Genomic DNA, 23,339 nt, shown 5'->3' with positions numbered 1-23,339 from the left:
CAACAGTGATGGCAGCAGCAGCAGGGGCAGAGCGGCACAACCATGCAAAATTATTGCATTTGAGGCAGTTCCGAAATTTTTGCCCACGGGCTGGGCAGCTGGATGCCTTTGTGGTACGGCTGGAAGACCCACAGTTATGGCAGTGAATCCCAGGGTACACAGACTGTGGCTGTGCCTGTTGTATTGGGAGAGTGGGGCCAGTGTATGCTACTGCAGCAGATAGCTGTGAGGCTCGCACAACGTGCTCTGTGGAAATGAGAGTTGGACGTGCTTTGACAATATTCTTGTCTTCTGTCCTACATTTTCCACTCATGCCTCCCATGTTTGCCAGGTCCTGCACAGTCTTCTGCAGTACGGGGAAAGAGGAAAAGTGTGAGTTCCACTATGAGCAGGTCAGTTTCCTGGGCTGTCATCAATGCAGATGGTGTGCATATGGACTTCCACAAGGTGGGATTGGCTCCAACCCTGATCTGTCAAGGAGCAATTCTTGGGCGTTGCCAACTTCTATCTGCGTTTTATACAGAACTTTAGTTCTGTTGCAGCTCATTTAACATCTCTCCTCAAGGGGTCTGCCTGCAGCCTTGCTTGGACCTCCTTGGCATCTACTGCTTTTGCATGGCTAAAGACCCTTTTCACCACAGTGCCCATACTGAAGCATCCGGACCCCTCGCTTCTCTTTGTCGCTTCAGAATCTGGGGTAGGGGCAGCATTATCGCAACGTCACGGGCAACCACCTAAGCTTTTTCCTTGTGCCTTTTTTTCTAGGAAACTCTCCTCCGCTGACCAAAGCTATGACATCGGTAACTGGGAACTGCTGGCCATCATACTGGCATTTGAGGAGTGGCGCCACTTGGTAGAAGATGCTAATCACTCTTTTCTTGTTCTTACAGACCATCACAACCTGGAAAAAATTCATTCTGCAAAAAGGCTCAAGCCATGACAGGTTCGATGGGCACTTTTCTTCACACGTTCACTACACCATACAGACCTTGGTCAGCAGTAGTTATAGTCAACTCAACACAGCAGCAGTCAGTTTAATGCAGCAGTAGCAACAGTCACTCTATTCAGTACTGTATTTATTATTAGTAGTAGTAATTAGTAATAACACATTCGTACACGATAGAAAAAAATATTCCTAACTGTTGGCAACAAGTGTTGTGTTGTGTAATACCTAATTAAAACATTTTCTATAAAATACTTTGGGAGTTGCAGGCATTCATATGGGTTTTGTTTTATGGTGACTGTTGTAAACTATGTGGTTTTCATTTCTAATAGTTTATAGATTATTTCAGAAAAGTGGCCTGTCCTTGTATACTAGCATCCTGGCCTGTAACCCAGTCAGTCCGCCCCTGGGTGTACCCCCCTGAGACTCTATAATACGATATGTCTAGTATATGAGACTATAAATCTAGAATGCCCCCCGGGTTATGTTTTAATTGTTTGGTACTATTATCAATACTATTTGGTGATTTTTCAAAACTCTTAGTACAAAACTCCAAACTGATCACACTTGTAAAACAGCAAGTCGTACATTGAAAACAACTGATTGTGCTTTCATTGGTTTGTAAACATCTTTCACCATAAGATAATTGATTTAACCATTAAGTATTCTTAGTGAAATACAATGAATACATTGGTTAAGTCATCCAAACACAACATAATGCAATCCTCTTCTCAGTTTTGTCATTGTAACAACCAGTTAATCCAAGAGCAAGCAATGGAGTGAAGTGCTGAAGGTAATCTAATACAGTATATGACACTGATTTCACATTAGGCAAAACGTACTGTACACTACCCATCACAACTGACTGTAATAATTCCTATCCAATAATCAAGTGTGATCAATGAAGACATCTTCTACAATCATTGACGCAATAACTTGTATTGCAACACAGGTGTTCTGTCTAATCAAATGTAACATATACTGTAAGAAAGAAATGTAATTAAATTAATTTTGAGCACACACTACATCAATTTGCATCAATTCTGTCTCCTGCACTTGGCCATAAGTTCTTGTCCACATCACTGTCACGGTTGCCTCATGAGAGGACCATAAAGCTAATAGAGAAAGGACCCAAGTGCAGAGCTACTACACTGAGCGGACAGAAATCAAGGAGAATCCAATAGCGAGGTCGAGGTCACAGGCAAAAGGTTGAAGTCCAGGAGGTCAATAGAAACAGGTACAGGACAAGGGGTTAAGGAGAACAAGGAACCAGGAGAACAAGGAACCAGGAGAACAAGGAACCAGGAGAACAAGGAACCAGGAGAACAAGGAACCAGGAGAACAAGGAACCAGGAGAACAAGGAACCAGGAGAAGCAGATAGATCTGACAACACTTTGCCCAGAGTGAGGGCAGTGAGGGGTTTATAAAGGAGAGCAGAACCAATGAGAACAAAGGACAGGAGTAGAAGTGCACAAGGGTGAGGTGGAATGTTAATTGATAGAATGAAAAAAGGAAAGCAGTGAAGGGATCAGGAAAAGGCAAGAGAACATTGGCGGCCTCTAGTGGAGGAAGAGGGTCAGGGCTAGGGAACTGTGACAGTACCCCCCCTCCACACTCGGCGCAGCTGAATAGGACTGGATACAGCGGGGAAAGCCATGGGACAGAAGAGCAGGACCAAAGGTAGTGGGGATTCAGAAGACATGAAGGAGGGAAAGGGCAAGATTTCTAGAGGGTGGCCATAAGGCAAGGTCGGGAGGTCTGGGAGGTGGCCACAAGTCAGGGTCAAAAGATCTGAAAGACGGCCATGGGATAGGATCGGGTTCTGGAGGTCTTGGAGGTGGCCACAGGTAAGGAACGGGATCAGGAGGTCTGGGAGGCGATCTCAGGACAGGAACAGGTTCAGGAGGTCTGAGGAACGGCCACAGGACAGGAACGGTTTCAGGTGGTCTGGGAGATGGCCTCAGGACAGAAACGGGTTCAGGAGGTCTAGGAGATGGCCTCAGGACAAAGACAGGGTCTGGAGGTCTGAAAGACAATTGCAGGACAGAGGTGAGATCCAAAGAGCCGGAAGGTAGTTTCCGGACAGATGCAGAGTCTGGAGAACTGGAAGGCGATATATTATATATATATATATATATATATAATACTCTTGGTAATCTCCATTAAAGACTTAGATCCATTCTGTCTTATCCACTGTACTCAGTAGATGGTTGTTCCTCTCATATACTCTTCAACTTGACTGATAAGTTGCTTATTTTTCTTCAGCCACTCCGAAATTTTGTTACTGTCTGCCTCACTCACATCTGAATCTGTATGAATCACAGAGCATCAGAGTGATTAATATCACAACAACTTAAGAACAAACACAATATGGGTTCCAGCACCTTCCTGATATTTTTTTCCTCAACCGGCAATAAAGTGATGTGATCAGTCACAGTAGCTCAGCGCTCATATATGGTCCGTGACCTCTGTCCTGATGTTGAACTGTGCCTGTGGAGTTGTCATTCTGTACTTTCAATCTGAATATAGTAGGCAAACCAATGTAAAATCTATATACTAACCAAATGGTTAAGTGATGATCAATTAAGAGCAATCGAATTAGTGATAGTAATAGGTATTGTAACAGTAGAGAAAACAATTCTATCAAAAGTTATGCAAATATTTTATATGAACGTCATGTACAGTTAGGTCCATAAATATTTGAACAGTGACACAATTGTCATCGTTTTGGCTCTGTACGCCACCACAATGGATTTGAAAGGAAACACGGTGTGCTTTAATTGTAGACTTTCATCTTTATTTGAGGGTAGTTACATCCAATCACAATTAAATTGTGAGTTTCAATACTTGTTTGCAAATCCTTTGAAGTCAATGACTGCCTGAAGTCTGGAACCCACAGACATCACCAGATGCTGGGTTTCTTCTCTGGTGATGCTCTGCCAGCCCTGTACTGCAGCTGTCTATAGTTCCTGCTTGTTCTTGGGGCATTTTGCCTTCAGTTTTGCCAAGTGAAATGCATGCTCAATTGGATTCAGGTCAGCTGATTGACTTGGCCATTGCAGAACATTCCACTTCTTCCCCTTTTAAAAAGTGCTTTGTGTCATTGTCCATCTGCACTGAGAAGTGCTGTCCAATGAGTTTTGAAGTATTTGGCTGAATCTGAGCAGATAATATAGCCCTAAACACTTCAGAATTAATCCTGCTGTTTTTGTCAGCAGTCACATCATCACAAAATACAAGGGAGCCAGTTCCCTTGGCAGCCATATATGCCCATGCCATAACACTACCTCCACCATGCTTCACAGATGAGGTGTTATGCTTCAGATCATGAGCAGTTCCTTCCCTTCTCCATACTCTTCTCTTACCATCATTCTAGTACACGTTGATCTTTGTCTCATCTGTTCATAGGATGTTGTTCCAGAACTGTACAGGGTTCTTTAGATGTTTTTTTGGCAAACTCTAATCTGGTCTTCCTGTTTTTGGGGCTTACCAATGGTTTACATCTTGTGGTAAACCCTCTGTATTTACTCTGGTGAAGTCTTCTCTTGATTGTTGACGTTGACACAGATACGCCTACCTCCTGGAGGGTGTTCTTGATCTGGCCAACTGTTGTGAAGGGGTTCTATCCAATACTCGAGTTTTGACTCAAGGCACAAAACATGTAAAATAACAAACAAGTATTATGATTACGCTACACGTTCCTAGAGTTTAGATCTCATACACAACTAGGTTTTATGTAATTGTGGTTTACCTAATTCTTGACTTGTACACAAAATATACTACCTGTGTGGTTTACTGAGATTCAGTTATGCAGACGGTTGAAAGCGGGGAGGGCTGGCAGACTGTCGATTTGAGGACGGTTGCAAAGCTTTCAGGTTTTTGGTGGAGAAGTTCTGGTTCTGGTTCCGTTCAGTCTTCCTGGATTTCGTCTCCTTGGTTTCTTCTCCCAGGATGTTCCACTCCACTCCAAATTGTACCACTCCCCATTGCTGGTTTTAATTTTCTGTTTTCATAAATTTTAGACTGAGATTCTAATCTCTTTCCTTCCAAACTTCTGATTGGTCAGGTTTGGGGTAATACAATTGAAAATCGTATTGAAGTAGTCTTTGCCATTCCTCTCCCTTGATTCCTACAGAATGTGTATTGGGGGTGTGATGGCTTTGAGGAATGTGAAAATGGTTCAAATGTTACCTAGAGTTTCTAACTCTCAAAATTGTCAAATTTTAGTTCTATCAATTACATTTTCAAGTCCCTCAAAACATGACCTTACAGCTGATACCAAACAAGCCAGGTGTTCTTTCTCAGTAATGTTAAATTATTCTTGGAATTGCGGGGGGGCTGGTCTGATGCCCATGTCAGTGGAGGATCAATTAGGATGTGTGAATAATTCTCTTTTCAAATGTTAATTTTGCATTGTATGTGAAATATAAATGGTCCAATTGTTGTTTAAGCTAATGCTCTTTCTTTTAAGACCTGTTGGGTCAGGGCCTTAGCTAGAATTATAACATCAACATTGAGGAGGGAAATGGGGTGATAGGAGCTGCAGTCATAATGATCAATTTTTTTTTTAAGTAATGGATTTGTGGCAGGACAGAGTTGGAAAAAGATTCAGTAAACATAGCATAATAAGGGAGAGAGTTGTGAAGAAATGTAAACTCAATGGGAAAACTGTCCAGCCCGTGATTTGCTACTTTGCATAGCACTTATTGCAGAAACAAGAAAAAACAAACAAACAAAAAACGCACTAGTGGTAATTAAGAAAAATAGACGGCTATTGATATATGCCTTGCCCAAATTTGCTAGACTGGCGATTGTCCCTCATACAATAATGCCTATAATGTCTAAAGTAACAATACCTTTTCAGAAAGTGAGAAAGCAGGTTTTCATTTGATGTTCAAAAGGATAAGCTTTGTGTCAAACTCCTTAGCTTCTTCAGGCAAGTTAAACACTTTGTCTGTGCCATTGAATATGATCCGCAGCCGGGCTGGGTGCAGCAGACTGAATTGAGTTCCGGCCTCGAAGAGAAGGGATTTTATTTATACGTAAGCAGCTCATTTCCTGGACAGCTCAGGGCTAAAATCAGGGAAATTGTGAACTTTTGCACCCTGATACTGAAGAGCACTTTGTTCATGGTTCAAACAGAGAATAGTTTCCTTTATTCGATAATGGTGCATTCTTAGAATAATTGGCCGGGGTGAACCTCCCTCTCTTCTGGGACCCACAGAGCAATGGACGTGGTCAGTGACCGGAGGGGAATCCCATTTGTCCCTACCAAATAGTTCCATGATAAAATCAGATATAAAGGCAGCTGGACTGGTACCCTCTTTGCCCTCTGGTATACCCACCACTCGGAGGTTTGCTGGCGGGAGCGGTTTTCCAAGTCATCTGCCTTGGCCCAAAGCTTCCTGTTGTCAGCCGACAGCTGTGGACTCCAAGGAAGCAACTCGGCTGTATGCATGAGTGAGGTCTCCACCTCTGGTCTCACAGCTTCCAGAATGTGTCCAGAATTAGTGCCAATTCAGATACAGGGGGAGAGGCCGTATCCACAGGCCTGGCAGAAGGAATTGCCATGTCATCAGCGGAGCATGATTCAGTGGTTTGGTTTCGCTTTTGCTTAGATTTTGACATTGTACTGATGTCCGGTAAAGATAAATTAGAGTGCGTGGCAAAATATAACGCATGTAATACTGGTTTACAATATTATTTATCTTAAATTGAGAGGAGCCTAGATTCCGACCGACTTTACAGCATGGCCGCCAACCAGAAGTCCCACTACCTGAATATTAAGAGTAACCTTCCTCTTAAGTGTAATAAATTGTCACTGTATAATCACTATGGAAATACTTAAACTATATTTGAACTACTCTTTCAGAAACTTAGCATAGTCAGTGTACCTTGTGTTTGTGTCTGATCTTTTCTTATTAATTTAGCTCTATTGGTCAAATGACTGACATGAGTTTATAAATAATTGGGAAAATGAACTTATTATAAAAAGCACTACAAGAAGAACAGAGTGTTCACAGACCTGCATCACATAGTAGCATCTGATCTTTAGTCACTCATAATCCATCACACATTCTTGCTATGAACTGCATTACAATCTGAAGTCAATATCATTGAAGAGAATTTATTGAAACTCAACAGATAAAACTCCCTGTTAAAGCGATAGAAATTAATTCCACATACAGTCCATGTGTTTCTGAACTCCGCGTCAGAACTGATCACTAGATTCACCTGAGGAGTGGGGGGCACAGACAGGGAGCTCAACAGAGACAGAGGAGGCTATTTCAGCTGGCACAAGGTCACACTGTCTCCAATATAAGAAAACCCAAACCCAGGATAGAGCTTGTCAGTGACGGTGGTCTGGACTCTGTGGAGGAGGGTCATGGTGTCAGAGACGCTGTAGAATGACAGAGTTCCGGCTCCATGGTCCACAAACACTCCTATTCTGTGGGGAGTGCAAGTGGATATAACAGTGTTCTCATTATTGTGCCAGACAGAGCAACTGGACCCAGAGCAATCCAAACTCCAGGACTTGTCATTGTATCCAAGGCGACAGTCATTATCATATCCTTTCCTGCTGATTGCTCTATATGTGACTCCTATAGCAGCCTGTCTCCCTCTCCACTCAGCCTCCCAGTAACAGCGAGTCCCAGACAGACCCTTCTCTGCACAGCACTTGACACCAGCCATCAAATCTCTCTGGGTGATCATGATAGGGCTGGGTGTTTCCACTCACTGTCACAGTTCTGCCCTGCTGTATCAGCAGTCTGTTAATTGAATTGGGATCCAGTGTGAGTTCACAGGAATCTGATTGGAGAGGAGAGACAAGATATGCAGGTGAAAAAGACCAATCACTGGAGATTCCCACTAAAATCCAGCACAGAAAAACACACGGAATATTAGAAAACTGAACTTAGAACTTACCGTAATTACTTGTGTAAAAGGAGCATACAAAATGCTGAATTTAACAGCACCAACTGTAGAATGAGGCTGCGTTCACTACACGCATACTTTACCGAGTCTGCTCAGAATCTGTTCAGACTCTGCGACCGACCAGTCCAACTCACCAGGTCACGCATCCACAGGCTAAAAAGTCTGCACAGCCGCGCAGCTGCTCAAGAGGAACTGCGCTGGTGCAGTTGCGGCTGCAAAACAATATGCGAGCGCTGTGGGACAAAGACGTGTTTTAATCAGAGACAGAGCTCACTGCATGGGCAGCGCCACCTAGTCAGGGGGTGTGAATCGCCCCTGAGTCATGTCATGAAGGATCTTACGAATCTCATGCTATATATGGCAAAGTACATCAGAAATATAATATTGTAAAGATTGTAAGTTCAACAATAAAATAATATGCATGTTTTAGTGGTGTACGTATACATTATAATCTAATTTTCACGTATTATGTGTGTTTGTAAGTTGCACACCTGGCAAGGAAATCCATAATAATACATACAAAATGTTTTACATGTGTATTTCTTTCAGATCACACATTTAATATAGATTCGAAACCAGTGTAAATATAATATTGTACAAAAAAAAAGTTGTAATTAATTTGATAAGTATTTTAGTATTTAACCCTTAAGTAGGGTTGCCATCTTTGAGAAACAAAAAAAGGAACGGGGCAGTGATGGAGTCAAGCTAGGTGGGTCTGGGGCCATGCTTCCCTGGGAGAAAATCTATGGATAAAGCCTTTAAATGGCCATATCTGGTGACTTCTAAAAACACAATTCTGACTAAATGTACCTTTATTTTAAGTAAATATGAGGTAAAAAAAAGTGTTACAGTTGAACAGATGTCTTTTCTTTTTTGCCTTATATTGTAATGTTTCATTAGTAAAAATCTTTATTACTGCTCATTGTTGGGATACTTAATGCTTAAATACTCACATATTGATCAAATTCATTACAACTATTTTTTTGTGTATAATATCATATTTACACTGGATTCCAATATACATTTAATGTGTGCTTTGAGAGTAATACACATGTAGTTCCAATACCAAAGCTGTACACGCGCCGTCTTCCATCTGCAATCTAGCGCCACAAAAGTGTTGTGAATGCGGCCTGAGGCTCCGGGGCTTCCACCAATGCGCATGCTCAGTGCAACGTTGAAAACGTAAGTGGGGAATGACATAAATCAAGAGGACGTAAGTCGTGGGATGACTGAAAAGATCATTGAAACTGTCAGGTGCGCAAGGGCGAAAAAAGAAAGGAGGAGGAGGGGAAAAAATCTCAAAAGATAGTTATGTCATTATGGTCGTTTAGGCTAGTTTAGTTAATCTAGGTTTGTCAAAATGTATGTGATCAGTGACCAGCAGAATGACCAGCAGCCCTGTCTCCAGCGGAACTGTTTGCTACTTGAAGGCGATCCCAGAAAACAGGCTTTCTGTTGCTTTTTGTGGCGCTATTTCTCAGTGATTCCTTGCTATAACATTGGAGAAATCACCTCTTTAGAATAATTTACTTTGTCACAGTTTGAGCTTCCTTTCAAAATATATATCGGTCCATTTCCACCTTCCTCTGTCACAAATAAGTTTTGGACACTATAAGGTAAATACACATTTAATATGAAGTATGTAAGTACTGACGAAGTTTCATGATTAAATTATTAGGAAGTTAAATTAATTCCACTGTCTACCAAAGTATCTACCAAATAGGTTACTGTCTCATTCTTTTAAAGATACTTTAACCTGGTTTTGCAGAAAGTTTCATTAAATTATTTTTAATTTTAATGGAGTTAAGAGCTTTTAAAAAATGTTTTCGAGCACAGTTTTTTGTTCAACTTCAGTGGTAAATCAATGGAAGAAAAAAAAATCATCTGATTGTTGTTGTCAATAACTTCCTTAATTGTGTGCTGCATTTATGAACGTGTTTTCACGTTTATAACTGTGTTGATGTTTTGACTGTATTTCGTGACTATTTCATTAACCAGGTTTGTGTCTTTGTATGTTAAGTGCTCTGCTTTTAAAATTAAGGGTCTTACTTAAATAAACGTGGTAATGATTACATATGAATAACAAGGTATAATTTGAAAATCAATTTAATATCTTACAAAAAGTGATTTCCATTGCATTCTTTTTGAAAAGATATATTTAAAATTCTGCATTATATACAGACGGGTGACATTGAAGAAAAAAACCTGAATAAATGAGTGGAGGAATATAACAAATGCAGATGCCTCCAAAGAGGAGTACTGCATGATACAATTAAGCAATTAACAACCTATCATGCTCTGTGGCATGTATAAAAATGCTGAGCAGGCCCAGTTGACCTGGATTTTGGATCAAGTTGGCAAGAGGAAATTATCTCAGTGACTTTGAAAGAGGGTTCATTATTGGGGCACGAATGGCAGCAGCTTCAGTCACAAAGACTGCTGAACTGGCTAGTGTTCTCAACAAGTGGGCGAGTGCATGTGTGGCGACACCAAGAGAATGGTACAGGCCTGACGGCTTGACTCCTACAGTGAGGGGGTCTGGAGGCTCTGTAATGCTGTGGGGGGCATTTTCCTGGCATAGTTTGGGTCTCATTAACCATGATGCACAAAGGTCCCAGAAAACATGTAATAAACCATTTGCTGATTAATTAGTTAAGATGAATAAGCACTGATCATATTTAGTAAAAATATCAATAGTTTCCTTTATGTTAACAAAGGTATTTAATGTTATTCCATAAGATCATTACATTAATCGTGGAAAATCTGGTGACTATTTTGACAACTCTTAGGATTAAGAAACATCTCAATATATGTCATCCTTGACATGAGTAATGTTTATTCATGTTAGTTAGTTAGGCGGTAGTTACTGCCTCCGAATATTCAGACATGAAGAAAGACAAACCAATACATGAATTTATGCAGTAGTTAATTAATTAGTTACCATTAAAGTAATTACTTTTCATGACTTGTTGATGTTGATGTTACTGGTTTGTTCATGTTAACTAATATATTAGTTAATGTCTGATAAGGGGTACTTATTGTAAAGTGTTAACTGTGAAGGTAATATTGAAAAAATAGATTCCCCAAATCTCGCCTAGGGCAGCAAAAAAGCAATGGACCGTTAGCAATGTTGGGTGTATATTACTTATGTTTTTGTATTGTAGTGTAGGTCTGTCAGTGTGAGTGTGTGTGTCTCTGTTCTGTGCTGTCAGCGCCTCTCTAAAGGAGTCGGGCATCTTTCAGTGGAGAGTTGCAGTGTGAAACAGACTCACATTGTAAAAACTCTGCTCGGGTCCTGGGCTCTGGATCCTGCAGACTGGAGACTCTCTTCACTACAGAGACACACAGACAGAGAGACAACTGAACCTTTTGGATTAATCCAGGACACAAACAGCACTCCTTTCCTCATGAGAGAAACTGAGTGTCTCTGATCACTGTGTGCAGCTGACATCAGAAGTCTATAACACAAGAGCTGTTCTCATAAACCTCCAGCCTCTCTGTCAGCGAGGGGTCAGGTCCCTCCAGGGCTGACAATGGCAGTGAGGTCAGCTGCTCCCTGGACACCTGTGACAATGTGTTTCTCATCTCCACCAACCTGTCTGTGAGATCTTGACCAGTTCCCCCTTGCAGACATCTTCCAGTCGCTCCTTCAGTTCAGTGACAGCTTTCCCCACAGCCTCAAGAGAGAAGAGTGGACTGACAGTGATGTTGGGCGAGTCTGCAGCTCCAGGAGGGGCACAGATAGAATGGCAATTCTGAGAGAGAGAGGGGGAGAGGGGGAGAGGGGGATAGAGAGATGGGGAGAGAGAGAGAGGGGGAGAGGGGGAGAAGGAGATGGGGAGAGGGAGGGAGGGAGAGGGAGAGAGAGGGGGAGAGGGAGGAGAGAGGGGGAGGGGGAGGGGGAGAGAGGGGGAGGGGTGATTAACTGAGGTAGAGACTGGTAATTCTAAACCAGTGTGAGAGAGTGGGATAGGGAGTAAGAGAGAAGGAGTGCAAATTGTGAAGCAGATTCCTGGGGAGAAACCAGGAGCAGCTCCATTGGAGAGCTCTGTGTGAAATACACCCCCTTCAGTCCTGCAGATTGTCCCAGAGCAGCGACGCTACCTGGAGGAAGTGGATGTGATCCTTTGTGAGGGAGAGCTTCTTCAGATCAGTGTCTTTCGTCCTCAGCTCAGCAATCTCCTGCTCCAGTTTCTCTATGAGCCCCTCAGCCTGACTCACTGCAGCCCTCTCTTGAGCTCTGATCATCTGTGTGACCTCACAGCGCCTTCTCTCAATGGAGCAGATCAGCTCAGTGAAGATCCTCTCACTGTCCTGCACTGCTGTCTGTGCAGAGCTCTGAGTGAGAGACACACAGGGGTTATTACAGAGGGACGGTACTGAAATTGGATTGTACCTGAGTATATATTTTCCAGTGGATTTGGGGGGGTGTCAGTGTGTGTTAATGTTGGCCCCTCCTCTGGTCAGTTCCCACCTTGAGTGACTCAGTGTCTTCAGCTCCTTCTCTCTCTGCTCGAGTCTCTGCTGGTATTGTCCTCGTGTTTTCCCCAGCTGCTTCTGTGGACAGAGACACAGCATCATTCCTAAAGAGGCTTTTCCCAACTTTAATGAACAAAACTATATTCTAAATCCAATGCAATGGTATAGCACTTTAGAGTTATATATATAAAGAGCAATTTAGAGCAATATATATAAATGCAGCTTATTAAGGGTTAAAGGCTCCAAAGCTGTATTTAGTTATTTATATATGGGAGTAAATTAATTAAAAATACAATGTCATATTACAAATCTGGAAATAATAAATACAAAAATCAATAAATACAGTAATTAAGCACAAATAATATCGCATAAAGAAACCATTGGAAACATACTGAAGAAGGAAAAATTGACTTTCCTAAGAGACAGACAGGACTCTGCATTAAACACCATGGCCTGGAGTAGCCCTTGCTTGCAGGCAGGTTGGAGACCAGGTTTACATAAACACAATAGCTGGCTGCAGCTCTGGTTTACATACAGGTTTGCCAATCAGGCCTGCAGACACACAATGGATAAGTGTAGCTCCTGTTTGTTTGCTTGCATCAGAAACAAAAGACCCCTGAAACTAAATATATGGGATCTCCTGCTATGATAGGAATGAGATGTCTGCTTCAGAAAATGGTCAACCAAGCCAGAACTTCTCAAAACTCCTTCCCTGTCTCCCCTCACGCCAATTTCATATGAATGGTTTTGATAGATTAGACACACCCAGGTTCCTCCAGCTACATGTGTATCTGTCACTGTACTTCTGCTTCATCACTTCATGGGTGATGGGGTGCTCTTCCCTTGCATGCATTGAATAAAATATCCAGAGCTGAGAATCAACCTGAGTCCTGAGGCTCAATGATAACAGAGAATAAATCCACTACAATATAGAAATAGAAATGTCATACTGTGATTTATTGTATGATTTATATTGATATTGAAGGTCTGAGATATTTAAAATGTATTTCACAAAACATTATTTTGTGTTCACTTGCACAGAATTTGTCATCCTGCAAGGAATTAAGCAAACAAAGAAAAATACATGTTTGAACTGTAGTGGGAAGATTTACTTTTATTATTTTCTGTATATTATTTCTCTATTATTGTTTCATGTTGTTATAGTATTAATTGTTTCAGTTTTGTCTGAAGCAATAATTTGCATTTGTTTGTGGGAACTACTTTAATTATTAGTTTATTATCACTCTGCCTCTGCATTAAGGCTCACTGTTTCTTGAATATATAGGCCTACAGCTTTTGTCTTTTGAATACCTGATCAACAACTGTATCAGTATATTGAACTCATACAGCTGGATTGAACTGGATTTGCTGTAAGCTATTGTCCATTAAAGATACAAAGGGGCTTCTTCCAGTTCATATCTCTAGTTATTTTCCTCACTTCATGTGAGAGGAGAGCTCCGGGTTAACCTGTATTTATGTTTTGTATTAATTGGTGTATCCTGAGATTTACTAAAACGACTACAGAACACAAGCCCCAGATTAAATAAAGAAATATTCTGAAGATGTACATACTCATAATCATAATTATAGACACTGTACCTTTAAGATTTCTGGTTTAATCCAGTATGGGCACCAATTAATTTTTTTAAATATAACCTTGAAAATTCTACTATCCCACCATACCCTGAGTCAGAGAGCTCCCAGTACAGAGTTACAGTTCTCACCTGTTTCTCCGCCCTTTCTGTTGCAGCGAAGACTGTATCGTGGCCTTTATGATCATCCATTGTACACAGAAAACAGATACACTTCTGATCAGTGCGGCAATAGACCTCCAGCAGTCTCTGATGATTAGAACAGAGAACATCGTCCAGACACCCTTTGGCATCGACCAGTTTATGCTTCTTCAGTGGGGCCACTTCATAGTGAGGTTGGAGGTGAGTCTGACAGTAAGAGGCCAGACAAATCAGAAAGGATTTCACAGCTCTCGTCTTTTCTTCAGTGCAGAAATCACACAACAGATTTCCAGGTCCAGCAGAACTGTGAACAGGAGGAGGAGGAGGAGGAGTATTTAATCCTGTCTTCTTCAGTCTCTCCACAACTTCAGTGAACATGGTGTTTCTGCAGAGTACAGGCCTCGGGGTGAAGGTCTTTCTGCACTGGGGACAGCTGTAGATACCTATGTTATCATCCTTGTCCCAGCAGCTCTTAATACAGCCAAGACAGTAACTGTGTCCACAGGGAATAGTCACTGGATCCCTCAGTGTGTCCAGACACACTGAGCAACTGATCTGGTCCAGGAAATCTCCAGCTTCAGCCATTTCACTGCAGAGACTGAGAGGCAGAGAGACGCAGTTTCAGTCTAAATGAAACTTAACTGTGTGTGTGGGAGGGACTTCCTGGATCTGCCCAGAGCTGCAGGAGGTGTGGTTCGTGGCTGAGGCCAGGCTGGGGAGAGCTGTACTGCTCCTATTAGAATTGCTGTGCTGTTTTCAGCTTGGCCCCAGCCTGTAACATACCTGTTGTCTGAAGCCACTGCTGTCCCAGATCACCCAACAACATTGTGGCAACAATTAAATGAAGTTACCACAATATGCCATTGTGGAAACATTGTAGAGGTAGTGAATCTTAGAAAGAGGTGGTAACCAATAGCAGTACTGTCTTTTATTGACCATGAAATGATCAGATCATTGTACAGACATTGCAGCTAACCACGCTGTAAATTATGAGTATGTTGACATCTTTGAAGATCTTCTGGAGACTTTAAACAATGTACAAAAACACAGTGATGATGGACAGAATTGTGTAGCTGAGGGAAATGATAATGGGGTTAGTCAAGTGATTAGAGATGGTCAACATATTAACGATGAGGATGTTGTGGTTCGAGGGGGGAACGATAGATCAAATGCTAATGGATTGGTGATGTCCAAGATAATGTCGATAGCCATAATGTCGATGATAACAGTGAACATCTGATGATTGGACCAGGTTACAGCATTACACAAGTCTATTGGTGAGGCGCCATGAAAGAGAGCACACAACATGGCCTGTCCCCTTGTTGTTATTATTATTATTATTTATTTATTAGCAGACATCCTTGTGCAGGGTTACCTGTAAAATATATGCGCAATACAAAGTGCAATAATACAGTGCAGTTCAAGGCATAATACATTTTACAAATTCACAATTTGTAAAAGTGTATACGAGATATACAGTAAACAATATATAAGGTCTTACATCCTAGAATGTAAGTGAAGACAAGATGTTAAGTGCTAAGTGAAAGGGAGCGTAGGGGAAATCAAAATAAGCAATACTAGTGCTAGTAATGCAAAGGCAAAAGTATGAATTAAACATTGTATAATTGTAATCTTATCTTATCAATGAATAAATCACTAAATTACAAGTAGAGTCTGAAAAGATGCATCTTGAGTAATCTCCGGAAGGACTTCAGGGACAGGTTGTTTTGACTTCAGTGGGAAGGTCATTCCACCACTTAGGGGCCAGGGATGAGAAGGAGCGGCTCTGGAGGAAGGGGAGTGGAGAGGAGGCAGAGTTATTTTTCTGGCACCGGAAGACCACAGCAGTCTGGAGGGGATGTATGGAGAGACGAGGGACTGAAGGTAGCTTGGTGCAGTGTGGTCAAGACAGCGGTAGGTGAGGGTCAGTGTCTTGAACTGAATGCGTGCCAGGATCGGGAGCCAGTGGAGGGAGCAGAGCAGTGGAGTAGTGTGTGCGAATCGGGGTAGAGAGAACACCGCCAGCCAGGAGGGAGTTGTAGTAGTCCAGGCAGGAAAAGGATCAGAGACACAACAAGAGTCGAGTAGTCGGTGAGGAAGTCGGATTATGAAACAGTCCAATTGGCAATATATTTTGAGATTTTCAATTTAACTTACTAACTACATAACAAATTATGGAGCTATTATCTTCAGCTAGTTGTTTTTTTGTATTTGGCATTACCTAAATTAGTACCATCCTCTGTACTCACCAGAGGTTATATTCAAGAAGGCTATTGTCATACTTGAGAACAGGTTTATGACACATTCAAACTTAATGAAGGATGCATTGTTAGATCCCAGAAATTACAAGAAACTTGTGGAGCCAGGTATTGTATTTCAGCCTGAAAGTCTGGAAGGTATTGCCACCATGGCTAATGTTGGTATTTAGATGTTCATCATGATTTAAATATTCATAGTCTAACTCCTAAAAGGCAGCAGTAGCAGTCAGTCAGCTAAACTCAACTTGTCAGTAGTCATAGTCAAATCAACTCAGCAGCAGTTATAGTCATCTCGACTCAGTAGCAGTCATAGTCAACTCAACTCAGCAGCAGTCAAGGTCAAAGTTAAGGTCAACGAAATATTCTGTAGAATACTAAAAATATAAAATATCATATACAATATACAATCCAAATATACAATATGCACATCAAAATATCCAAACCCAATAATGTAGTTGGACATCTATCTATCATTTAATAATCTAATTGCTGTAGGCACAAATTATTTACTGTACCTCGTTCTAATTTTCTGCTGCAGGATTCTGCCATTAGACCTGCTACTCCTCCGGAATTTCAGATGGAGAGGATGGATTGGATCCTTGAGGATCTGATCAGCCTTTTTTTAAATAAGGTCATTATACAACTGTGCTACAGACACCTGATCGACCCCAATGATCCCACTTGCTATCTTGATCATGCGCTGCAATTTGGCATGATCTTGAACACACATGTTTCCGAAGGTGCAGATCAGGCCAAAGGACAGAACACTCTGCAAAACAGATTTATAGAACATATGGAGGATATGACAATCTACTCTAAAATGATTCAGTTTCTTAAGAAAGAACAACCTCTGTTGTAGTTTCTTATACTTAATCCCTGCGCATTCATTGAATCTTAGGTGATCATCAATATCAACTCCAAGATATTTATAAATTGAGACCCGCTCAACTAATTCACCATTAATCTTAGAAGAGGGAACTATTGTTTTTTTCCTTCTAAAACTATGACCATCTCTTTAGTTTTCTTTATGTTAACCTCAAGAAAATTATCTGAACATCACTAAATAAAACCCTGTATCTCCCTCTCAAAACCCTCCACCGACATAGTCAGCAGCAGTCATAGTCATCTTGACTCAGTAGCAGTCATAGTCAACTCAACTCAGTAGCAGTCATAGTCAACTCAACTCAGCAGCAGTCATAGTCAACTCAACTCAGTAGCAATCATAGTCATCACGACTCAGTAGCAGTCATAGTCAACTCAACCCAGTAGCAATCATTATTATTATTTTATTTTTATTTTTTTCTTGGCAGACGCCCTTATCCAGTGCGACTTACAACATAAGTGCAAACAAAGTGCAAAAATACAGTGAAGCACAAGGCATCAATCATTACAAATTCAATTTAGCTAAAACAGCAATTCACAATAATACATTTTACAAATTCCAATTTACAATTTACACAAGTACAGTAAGTGACTTCCTACATCCTGGACGGTGAAAGCTAAGTGCTGTCAAGATGTAGGGTCGCAGACAAGGGCTACGGGAAAGGGAGCAAGAAGGAAAACAATCAAGGACGCGAGAAGCATAATAAAAACTGTGAAGTGCTATCTAGCAGGGATAGAGGACTAATATTACAATTACTGTCGGAAAAGATGCGTCTTGAGTAAGCACCGGAATGAGGTCAAGGACTCTGCTGTTTTGACTTCGGTGGGCAGGTCGTTCCACCATTTAGGGGCCAGGGATGAGAAGGAGTGGCTCTGGAGGAAGGAGAGTGGAGAGGAGGCAGAGTTAGTCTTCTGGCGCTGGAGGAACGCAGTGGTCTGGAGGGGATGTATGGAGAGACGAGTGACTGAAGGTAGCTTGGTGCAGTGTGGTGTAGACAGCGGTAGGTGAGGGTCAAAGTCTTGAACTGAATGCGTTCCGCTATTGGGAGCCAGTGGAGGGAGCGGAGCAGTGGAGGGAGCGGAGCAGTGGAGTAGCGTGTGGGAATCATGGCAGAGAGAATACCAGACAAGCCACAGAGTTCTGGATGAGCTGGAGTGGGCGGGTAGTAGATGCAGGCAGGCCGGCCAGGAGGGAGTTGCAGTAGTCCAGGTGGGAGAGGACCAGTGACTGGACGAGTAGCTGAGTCGAGTAGTCGGTGAGTAAGGGACGGATCCAGCGTATGTTGCTCAGGAAGAATCTACAGGTGCGTGTCAGCATGGTGATGTGCTGGGTGTAGGAGAGCGCAGGATCGAGGGTGACTCCTAGATTTTTAGCAGAAGAAGAAGGAGAGAGTGTGGTGGATTCCAAGGGGATCGAGATGGGGAGGTCAGCAGAAGGTGAGGAAGAGTGGGGGAAAAAGAGGAGATCCGATTTGGAGAGGTTGAGCTTGAGGTGGTGCGAGTGCATCCAGGCGGAAATAGTAGACAAACAGGAAGAGATGCGAGAGGGGATGAGAGGGTCAGAAGAGGGAAAAGACAGGAAGATCTGGGCATCATCAGTGTAGAAGTAGTAGGAGAAACCATGGGAAGCGATGAGGGGACCCAGGGAGCAAGTGTAGAGAGAGAACAGGAGTGGGTCCAGGACGGAGCCTTGGGGAACGCCTGTGAGGAGAGGTTGGGGGGTGGATGAGGAGCCTCGCCATGTCACTTGGTAGGACCGGTCACTGAGGTAGGAGGAGAACCAGGTGAGAGCAGTCCCAGAGATCCCAAGGTCAGCGAGGCAGGAGAGGAGGATGGAGTGATCAACGGTGTCAAATGCTGCGGAGAGGTCAAGGAGGATGAGGACTGAGGAGAGGGAGGCCGTCCGAGCACAGCTGAGGGAGTCAGTGATAGCCAGGAGAGCCGTCCCAGTGGAGTGAGCTGTATGGAAGCCGGATTGCAGAGGATCAAGGAGTCATCATAGTCATAGTCTGATCAAAGTCATCACGACTCAGTAGCAATCATAGTCAACTCAACTCAGCAGCAGTCATAGTCATATCGACTCAGTAGCAATCATAGTCAACTCAACTCAGCAGTAGTCGGTTTAATGCAGCAGTAGCAACAGTCACTGTATTGAGTACTGTATTTATTATTATTACATGATAGAAAAAATATTTCTAACTTGGCAAAAAGTGTGAGTGTGTTGTGTAATACCTAAAAACATTTTCTATAAAATACTTTGGGAGTTGCAGGCATTCTTATGGGTTTTATTTTTATGGTGGTTGTTGTAAACATGTGTTGTATGTGGTTTTAATTTCCAATAGATTATTTCCAGAAAGTGGCCTGTCCTTGTATATTAACATCCCGGCCTGTGACCCAGCCAGTCCGCCCATGCCCTTGTGTTTTGCATTCTCCCCATTGCGTCTGATCTTTGACCCCCTGCTTGCATTATCGCCCTTGCCTTCCAGATTCTCCAGGACATTGTTGTTGTTCGCTGGCATTAGCCCAGGTATCCTTCTCTCTGCACCTGGATTCCTCTCCACTGGCAGCTCTTCATGACAGTGAGATTGACTAATTTTATACATTACTCATTTGAGCTAATAGGAGGTTTAGTGATGAAAGGGCGCGCTACTCAGAATTATCTTTTTAAGATGGGATAAGATTAAGAGGTTATGCTACAACCGAGTGTTAAGTGACCTGTGAGCAGTAGAGGTCATTGTTTCTACTAACCATGCCTCTAGTTCCATTAGCCATTCCAGATATTTGAGCTTTGCCACCAATTGTTTAATTGTTCTGATGATGAACTGAGGGTTTATGGAATAGTAATTAGGTGACACATTGGGGTGGGCACTGTGCAGATTTAGACATTTTAAATGGCTGAAGGTAATTAAACATGGAGGGAGGACTGAAGGGATTTTCAGTCTAGAAGGTGCAGTGTATGAAGTGAAATTAGTTCTACATTGATTTGGCCAACTATAGCAAAACATTGTTCTCCTAATCACTCTATTATAGTTACATTTATTGACATAAAATGTATTGACAAACATTGAGTGCCTTAAATAGCTCCCTTAACACATTTTTCACAAGCGACCCCAAAATAACTACTGGGCCTGTCACAGAGTGGAAATAACTCTACTTGGATGTAAAACTATTATACAAGCACGACTATACCACCTAGAGATTATCTACAGGTGCTAGGACCCACTGAGAGGTTGTCAATTCCCCAAATAGGTCTGGTTCTTAGACTACCTTAGTTCTCCCTTTGGTTTAGGTTCTTTAAATTGGGGGTTCACAAGCCAGGAGCACACCACAGATCACACAGGACAGTTGAACAATTAAATTTATTACAAAGATCTCTATTATATAAAATCAGGCAGACTCCCTCTTTTTAATTTAAGACAATAAAAAGGTTAAACCCCCAAAAATGTAAGTTCTTGCAGAGACTGTTGGTCTCTTCAGGTAACACCAGGAGCTGGAATGGGGCAGATCCATGTGTCCTAATACACAGTAAAAAGGGGCGGGGACAAACAAATCCAGCTTCTGCTCTGGTTTGGGGTTGGTAATCCAAGGAAACCACAATGTCCATGTACAATCCAAGAAAACAAAAATGGCCAAGTTGAAATGGAATAAAAAGGGAAATAAAAACCCAATGCCTTTACTTTTTTAACAGTCTGTTTGTGGTTAAAAATACTGATAAAAATCTTCCATAAATCTTCCTTTCTAGTCCACAAAATAGGTCCACAAAGGCAAAAGTAAAATTATTAAAAAGTAAAAAAAAAAAAAAAAACAACTCTAAAATGATTATTAAAATACTAAAAACGAGGGATGCAAGTGGAAGCAATATCAACAGGTTCTGTTAGTTCTTATCCGGTAAAACACTACTGTAGCTCTAAAAACCTAGCGGTCGTTTCGGCTCTCCTCTGGGTCTCTCTTAGCCCTTTTACTTGTCTAAAAAGTTCTGTTTCGGCTTTGACTTTTGGCAATCACCCCTCACAGCTCACCACCTGGGAGCTTTCTACTTCCAGCCTAACAGGTGTTCCTCATTGTCAATTATTGACGCTCGTATAACCTGGCGAATCAGCGAGTAATCTCGTGAATGCGTGATTAGCCATGTGCATATTTAAATCAATCAATCGTAAATAAAACGTGCATATCTGTGAAGTGAGGGGGGGAAAGGAAAGTAAACAAACGTGATTTTAATAAGAATAAATGTGATAATATAAGAAAGATTTAAAGTGAATAAGTGAAAAAACGATACACAGCAAAGAAAATACAAAAATAGGCTAACACGCATTATTTCAATGTCCCGTGGGTGACATTACTCCTCCCTCTTATGACGATTGTCGTCCCGACAATCTGGTTACTCGCGACTTGGATCTCCACAGGCTCTTCCATTTCTGGAGGCACCAGGAGAGCTTCTGGAGCTGCAGGAAGAGGGGTTAGCGGTCGCAACATCATTGGCCAGAGCGGACCATCAGCTGGGACATTACTGTGTGAAGGGGTTGCTCTGGGGATAGGGTGGTCCTCAACTGGTAGGTGAAACCTGCATTCCTGCAAGTTGTTGCGGTGAATGGTACATTCAGGGCCGTCTCTACCTTCAGGCCATATCCGATATGCCGGATAGCTTGGCCTTAATGGGGCAATCACAATATGTGGTCGATTATCCCAATACAGGACAAGCTTGTCCCTGTCCCTTTGTCTGAAATTTCAGAATTGTCTGAAAGTCTTTTCCCACCCCAAGTGTCCAACAGCCCAGTGGTACTCTTCCCAGACAGCTGTGGAACAACAATCTGTTGTTGCATCTCACCTGTAGTGGGATCATGCCATTCTCGAACCAACAGTACATTAATGTTCTCCAACTTCTTCCATTCTCTCAGGAGGAGTTGGCACCTAGCTGAAGCAACCTTCCGCTCTGGTGCAGATGGCAATCGCTGTCGCTGTAATTGTTCCTGGATCCAAACCAGGTCTAGGTCTTGCCGTTGCCATTCTCGCCATTGGGTAGCTCTCCATCCTGCACATTGGGGCTGGCTCTCCTCTTGTTCCTCTTCCTCAGGGTGGACTTGGACCAGGCAGCTCTCAACCTGTACATCTTGGGGCAGCCTAGAGTGTACAGCTGTGTTTTTATTCTGTAACCCTGGGCGATACTTCTACTCGTAGTTATAATTCGCCAACTGGGCTACACAGCATTGCTCTTCAGCTCCCAAATTAGCTGTGGCTAGGTGTACTAAAGGATTATTGTCTGTGTAGACCACAAATTGTGCCCCCCGCAAATAATCTTTAAATTTCTCGGTTACTGCACATTTGAGAGCCAACAGCTCTAATTTAAAAGAGCTGTAATTCTTGTCATTGCACTCTGTTGGATGTAGGCTTCGAATTGCATAGGAAATTACTTGCTCTTTTCCTTCCTGCTCCTGCGACAACACTGCTCCCACTAAGGCTGGCATCAGTGTAAATCTGAAAAGGCTGGCTGAAGTCTGCAAAAGCCAACAATGGGGGAGAAGTTAATGCAGTCTTTAAAGCATCAAATGTGGTCTGGCACTCTGAGCTCCACAGCACTGCTGCATTTTTCTTTGTTGCAGTGCCCACTAATAGTGCATGTAATGGAGCTGCAATTTTAGAAAATGAGATGAACCTCCGGTAATATCTGGCAAACCCCAGGAATGAGCGTACCTGTCTCACGGTCTTCAGAGGTTCCCATCCCTGAATAGCATTACATTTCTCCAGGTCGGGGGCTACTCCCTGTTCACTTACGACATGCCCCAAGTACTTCACCTACCTCTGGAAAAACTGGCACTTCTTGGGCTGGAGTTTTAGGCCATGTTGTCGTAAGCATTGAAACACTGCCTCTAGGTGTTGCAGGTGAGTATCGATGTCAGGCGAGTACACAATCACATTGTCTAAATAAATGAGCAGTCTTCATCATTGGCCGCAAATACTGTCCTCCATAGTCTCAGCAGGTCATCCAAGTGCCTTCCCTCTCCTTTAATCTGCAGTTCTTCACCCTCATCTTCTTGCACTTGGGTGCGGTGCACATCCACTTCCACTACTCCGGGCTGCAGTTCCAGGAGGTGGATGTCTTGGTCTGTCCA

At 42.4% G+C, this 23,339-nt stretch overlaps 1 protein-coding gene and 1 pseudogene across 1 annotated transcript; both read right to left on the bottom strand.

Annotated features, from left to right (window-relative positions):
• Positions 1–6,909: 6,909 nt before the first annotated feature.
• On the bottom strand, positions 6,910–8,026 carry LOC136764071 (stonustoxin subunit beta-like; annotated as a pseudogene).
• Positions 7,859–22,339, bottom strand: LOC136764069 (tripartite motif-containing protein 16). The gene is made up of 7 exons (XM_066717897.1): positions 22,228–22,339; positions 21,615–21,674; positions 12,355–12,437; positions 11,985–12,218; positions 11,476–11,635; positions 11,153–11,212; positions 7,859–8,113 (listed from the first exon to the last, which is right to left on the bottom strand). Exons 1-7 carry the CDS (start codon positions 22,337–22,339, stop codon positions 8,034–8,036), a joined length of 789 nt encoding a protein of 262 aa, XP_066573994.1. The 3' UTR covers positions 7,859–8,033.
• Positions 22,340–23,339: the final 1,000 nt, after the last annotated feature.

The sequence above is a fragment of the Amia ocellicauda genome, chromosome 12 (assembly GCF_036373705.1).
Source record: "Amia ocellicauda isolate fAmiCal2 chromosome 12, fAmiCal2.hap1, whole genome shotgun sequence".
Classification (NCBI taxonomy): Eukaryota; Metazoa; Chordata; class Actinopteri; order Amiiformes; family Amiidae; genus Amia; species Amia ocellicauda.
The sequence above is the reverse complement of the archived record's forward strand: the minus strand, read 5'-3'. Positions and strand labels throughout refer to the sequence as shown.